At 64.4% G+C, this 6,017-nt stretch overlaps 1 protein-coding gene across 1 annotated transcript in view; it reads right to left on the reverse strand.

The window, feature by feature from the left end:
• CACNG4 (calcium voltage-gated channel auxiliary subunit gamma 4) overlaps positions 1 to 5,677 on the reverse strand; it is a 49,556-nt gene extending 43,879 nt beyond the window's left edge. Inside the window, exon 1 of the mRNA XM_070388915.1 lies at positions 5,237 to 5,677. Coding sequence (XP_070245016.1) covers positions 5,237 to 5,456 — 220 coding nt within the window. The 5' untranslated portion in view covers positions 5,457 to 5,677. The remainder of the gene's footprint in view (positions 1 to 5,236) is intronic.
• Between the last annotated feature and the right edge of the window lie 340 nt (positions 5,678 to 6,017).

Genomic DNA, 6,017 nt, shown 5'->3' on the forward strand with positions numbered 1-6,017 from the left:
CATGGTTGGATGGCGTCACCGACTCAATGGACACGGGCTTGAGCAAGCTCCGGGAGATGGTGAAAGACAGGGAAGCCTGGTGTGTTGCAGTCCACGGGGGCGCAAAGAGTCAGACAGGACTGAACAAGAACAACCAGCTACAGAGCAGGGAGAGAAGGAAGAACACCGTTGCAGGCTGTGTCCTCCCCAGACCCACGCTGGTGCTCTGCCCCCAGGGTACTCGGTGGTGGGGCTCTGGGCGGTGAGCTGACGCGTGAGGTCATGAGGGTGGGGTCCCCACGAGGGCGTCAGTGTCCTCGGGATAAGGGAGCAGAGTAGAGAGCTCTCCCCGTCCTGAGGACACGGGAGGGGGTGGCCGCTCACGAGGCAGGAAGCGGCTCTCACCGGGCACCGAGCTGCCCAGCACCTTGGTCTTGGGCTTCAGCCTCCAGAGCTGCAAGAAACACTGTCTGCAGTTTGAGCCGTTCTGCTGACCACATTCTGTGACGGCAGCCGAGCTGACTCAGACAGCCCCCACCCCAGCCCCGTCTGTGTGGTTCAAGCACAGGGTTCCCCCAGCAGGTAGAAAGTTGGGCCCACCTGTTCAGCTCCAATCGCATCCAGACGTGGGCAGGCACCCCGACACCCAGGGGCTGGGGCCATCTTAACCCTCACTTCCGCCCCCACTGTCAAAGGCAGATCCTGAAGACTTACACTGCAGAGTTGCTGGCAGTTACACAGACTAATGTCAGGTCCTGGAGGCTGGTGTGATGACTGCTACGAGCAAACCTGGGGGGGCCGGGAGGGGCCAGGGGTCCAGCTGGTGAGCTGGGTGCTGTGCGGAGGCCTGTTCTCTGCCCACACCCCTGCTACTGACTGGACAGGCTGCCCATGAGTCAGTGCAAGAGAAGACAGACGCAAAACAGACAGGACAAGCCTGGAGCAGGGTGGGCGAAGGACGGTATTCAGATCCAAACCTCCCTGAGCGGATCCGTGTCAGGAGCGTGGTGTAAGGCAGGGCTTCCTGCTGACCCGCCGAGAGAGGGTTCCAGACGCAAGAAGCGCGTCCCTGGGGAAGTGGGCCTGGGTGGTGGGGCCTGGGTGGTTGTCACTGGGTGGTCCTCCCTGGCTGGCCTCCCCCTCCCCTGCCCTGGGGCAGTACTGACACCTTCTCTTCCTCAGTGTGCATGGTGAGTGAGGTCTGGGTCCCTGGTGTGAGAGGTGCTGCCTGAGGTGGGGTGGGAAGGTTGCAGGGTCCAGGGTCTCCCCACCTCCCCAGCAGGCGCCTGGGACAAGCTGACATGAAGCAGGCATGGACAACCCCGGCACACAGGCTGCGCTCCGGAGATGTGCTGTGGGCGTGCTGGGGGCAGTCCTTCTACAGGAACCTGGCAGACACGGGGGCGCTGAACTCTGCCAGGACCTTTATTCTGGGCCCGGAGCTCCCTTGACGGCACCACAGTGACTGGGTCCCTCCAGCATCCAGCAGCTCAGCGTGGTCGCAGGTGCTTTGCCAACACGAGCTGCTGCACTCGGAGACCAGAGTCTCCTCTTCTCTTCCTGCATCTACAGGAGGCCCCCCACCCCGTCCCAAGCTCATCGCACACACTCTGGAATGCTTGTTTCTCTTCTACACCTCATCTGATCTCAGCGTGGTCGTGGGTGCTTTGCCAACACGAGCTGCTGCACTCGGAGACCTGAGTCTCCTCTTCTCTTCCTGCATCTACAGGAGGCCCCGCACCCCGTCCCAAGCTCATCGCACACACTCTGGAATGCTTGTTTCTCTTCTACACCTCATCTGATTCCAGGATGCACTAGAGACTGAACAAATGTGGGGTGGTGGTAGCTTTATGGAAAAGCCCACAAAGACTTGTTACTCCTTTCCCACGTCCCCAGCGCTGGGCTGAGAGCTAAGACTCAAAGAAGGAAGGGGGCGGAGGTCTAGGGGACAGAGGGAGTGGGTGGCTGGCTGGGGGGGAGCAGGCTGGTCCCCAACGTGGTGGGAAGAGAGAGAAGGGACAGTGTGTGTGTTACGCAGTGTGTTTGTCAGTTGAACATTTTCACTTCCAAATGCTTTCATGCTGCCACAAGCCAGTCTCAGAGCTGGGCTCCTCCGCTAGGTAGTCACGTGTACGTGTGTGCTCAGTCATGTCTGACTCTCTGCAACCCCATGGACTGTAGCCACCAGACGCCTCTGTCCATGGCATCTCCCAGGCGAGAATACTGGAGTAGGTTGCCATTTCCTTCTCCAGGGGATCTTCCCGACCCAGGGATTGAACCCTCGTCTCCTATGACTCCTGCAATGGCAGGCAGATTCTTTACCACTGTGCCACCTGGAAGGTGCTTGGTTCTATTTTTAATGGGAAACCAGAAGAAGTTTGGAGAAGGGCAGGATGACATGGCAGGAAGAGCTCTGCAGTGAGACAAAGGCTCCTACCTGGCGCCTCTCGGTGCACCTGCTCCTCCCTGCAGACAGCACCCTCACAGCTGTGCCGAGTGTGCTGTGCGGTAACACGCACAACGTGCACGAGAGGACTGCGACGCTTGCCTAACACGGGGCCGTGGGGAGCCTGGGCTTTGGGGGCGGAAGAGGGGATGTCCGCGTGGTGAGGTGGGAGTAGGTGTTCTGCACACGGTCCTGCCAGACGGCAAGGACGCCTGAGGAACTGAGGGCCGGGCTCTCCTGCCCACAACACCAGCCCTGGGAAACAACCAGGACGCTGACCTGCTGCTTGGGAGATATCAGCAAACCCTTCAGAGCCCCACAGTCACAACTGGCGCTTTATTAGCTACCTGCTGCAGCCATTCTTCAATTTCAGCTTAGAGCTTTGAGCTTTTCATTTCCCCCATGTAACGCTTTGGAGAACTTTGCTAGAAAGCAGGTGGAAATAATGCCCTGTACCCAAACAAGCCAATATTGAGGAGACCACATCTCCAGGGAGTGCCAGCGGGGTCTCAGCCTGAATGCTTGCTGGCAGGGTGTTGGGGGTCATAGGAGGTGGAGGCTGTTGGACTCTACGAAGTGCTTTTAGAAGATAAGCTGTCAGTTTTCGCCCGGGCTGATGGACTGTCAGGATGCTTTGAGCACACCGAGGAATCCTGAACCAGCCCTCCCAGCCCTGGGTGGGTCCAAGGATGTCCTGGCCCTTGGGGGTGGGCTGGTTTGGCCCCCAGAACCCCTGAGCTCCTGGTGGTAACAGAGGCAGCCCCACTCTTTCAGTAAAGTCCCCCAGATGGCAACACCCCACCCTCCCTCTGCCAGTGGAGCCAGCTGCCCAGATCAGCTTGGGGCTCTCTTGATGAACATCCAGTGCAAACGGCTCGAGGCAGCTGGCAAGATGCTAAGTGCAGCATCAATCCTAATTAGGATGAGAAATTAATAAAGGAGGCATGCGAGCCAGTCTGCAGAGGCCAGGCTTGCCGGTGTGGAGAAGCGAGTTCCAGTTTTTGACAGGAAAACTGGAAGGCCTGGGGTCAATGCGTGGGTGTGGGTGACGACAGGGGGATGGCTTAACAGGATCATATACATACCCAGCGCCCAGCAGAGCCTGTGAGTTAGAGATCGGGGCCGGCAGCCTCCTTCTGTGTCTAACTCAGGTGCTGCGGCGGGGAGTGACGTGGGTGAGTCCTCCAGATGAGAGGAGTAGGTGTTCGCCATCTGAGCAACTACACCCCAGGAATGATGTTTTTCAAAAGAAAAGAGGGGGTGTCATCGTGAGCCCACAGAGCCTTCTGGGGCTTTTCCGGGGCTGTTTCCCAAACTATTGATTGCACATTCCTGCTCTCAGAAGACTCCACTCGGCCCTGGCAATAAGCTTCAGGCTCAAAGGGCAAAGCAGCCTGGGCTGGGAGGGGATGTGTGTGGTGGGGAGGCTGTGCGGGGCAGAGGAAGAGGGAGCGGGGGGCGGGATTCCAGGCGAGAACAGGCAGGATGCGGAGGTGCAAGGCCGCCTCACCTGGCCACCCTTCTCTACACGGCCTCCGTGACCACGACCCCAAAGCCAGAAGAAGGGCCACCTCTTCCCGAGCTCCGCGCTCCTCCACGAAGACCCAGCCACGCCGGACTCTGCGCCGGGGCTGAGGGGCTGGGGCCGCAGGCAGAGGTCGGGCTGAAGGCGAACTTCCTGACCCCCCGAGGGCGGAGCGAACACACGGGAAGGTTACCAGGAAGAAAGAGGAGACTGTTCGAGGATCGTGGGGAGGAACCCTCCCCCAGCTCCTCACCCCTTTTCCGACCTGAAAGCCCAGAACGAGCGGGGACCGTCCACAACCCGGCTGGGACCCCGCCGCCCGACGGCCACCTGTTAGTGCAAGCTCCGCAGCAGGGCCGGCGGGAGGCGCTCAGCTCCGGCGCACGGCGCCGTTGGCGGGGTCCCCCGGAGCGAGCGGTCCCCACTGCCCGGGGGCACCCAGTCCCGGCCCCCGGAGGCATCCATCCTCACAACACCTACTAGCTGGCCCGCCGCGCACCTGGGGACGCAGCGTCGCGTCCCTCCTGCCCCGCCCGGCGGCCACGCCCCTCCAGGCCGCCCCTGGTCCGCGGGTAATTGCAGACCCCGGCCTCGGGACCTGCTCCGGGGGACTTGGTGACGCTCCCCATCCACTCGCCTCCCCACCAAGCGGGCAGGAGCGGCCAGCGGCCCCGGGAAGAGTACGTGGCGGAGCAAAGTCTCGGCAGACATCAGGCTTGGGCGACCCGGGTCTCCCAGACCCCCTCGGTGCCCAGCCCCCACTCCCACCCCTCGGCAGGGCCCGGAGCGATCTCGGAGCGGCCCTCGCGCTCCCCGCCCCCGGCCGGCCCCGCCCCAGGATGGCCAGTTCCCATAGCAATCGCACAGACACCGGTTGCCAAGCAACCTCTCCCCCTCCTCCCTCCCCTCCTCTCGCGTCCGCTCCCCCCAGCCTCAGCCTCCTCCCGCCCCCTCGCCAGCCTCCACCTCCCCTGGGGGCCCCGGCGCCGCTCCTCGGGATCGCTCTGGTCTCGGGCTGCGCGCGCGCGCGTGAGTTTCTGTGTGTTTCATTGTGTCAATGTGCGAGGGGGTGTGCGTGTGCCAGTGGAGAGTTTGTGGGATCCGTGTGTTTGGGGGGTCCCCCGTGGCCGCGACGGGACCCGCCCGCTCGCTCTGGCTCCTTTGTGTCTCGCGCGGAGCCAGTGCCGCGCCCACCCGTTCCTGGCCGGCGCCCGGAGCCGGGTGTGTGTGTGTGCGCGCGTGTGTCTGGGCGCGCGCGCGGGGTGGGGGGGCCGGGCCGGCCGTACCTTCGATGCAGCACACGCGCCACAGCCCCGAGTGGGTGAGGTCGCCGCGGGTGCGGCGGGGCGGGGGCCCGTCGTCCATGGTCAGGTTGGTGCCGTTGCAGATGTGCGCGCTGGAGTAGAGCCAGTAGTCCGTGCCGATGGCGATGGCCATGAGCGAGAAGGCGGCGAAGGCTCCGGCCGTGGTCAGCAGCGTCTGCAGCCCGCGGTCGCATCGCACCATGGTGGGCGCCTCATAGCCCGCCGCCCGCCGGCCCGGCCCGCCGCGCCCGCCCGCCCTGCTCCCTCTGCGCGCCGCGCCGGGGGCGCCGGGGCTGGGGGCCGAGGCCGGGGCGGGGCGGCGCCGCGCCGCGCGCTCCGGCCGCGCCGGGGCTCAAACTCAGAGGCGCGGCGGCGAGTGCGGGCTGCGCGGGCCGCCGGGCGGGCTGGCGGCGGCGACCGGGGCTCCTCCCTCTCGGCCCGCCCTCCCCGCGCGGCCAGCGCCTCCGCCCCGCGCCCTCCGCGCCGCCGCCGCCGCCGCCGCGCTCCCGGCCCGCGCCCCGCCGCTCGGCGCCGCCCCTCGAGCCTCGGCCCCGCCGGGCGTGCGCTCCCGGCTCTGCGCGCCCCCCTCCCCGCCTCTCCGCGCTCGCTGCGGCCTCTCTCTCCAGCTCATTCACATCCCGAGAGCTAAGGGAGCCACTGTCCGGTCCCCAGGAGGAGCGCGGGGAACCGGCGTTGCCAGCCTCCCGGCTTTCCCAGCCCAGGACGCCCCATCTTCCTTAAATGGCCCTGGGGACTCTTTAAT

This window comes from Bos mutus, chromosome 19 (genome assembly GCF_027580195.1).
Source record: "Bos mutus isolate GX-2022 chromosome 19, NWIPB_WYAK_1.1, whole genome shotgun sequence".
Taxonomy (NCBI): domain Eukaryota; kingdom Metazoa; phylum Chordata; class Mammalia; order Artiodactyla; family Bovidae; genus Bos; species Bos mutus.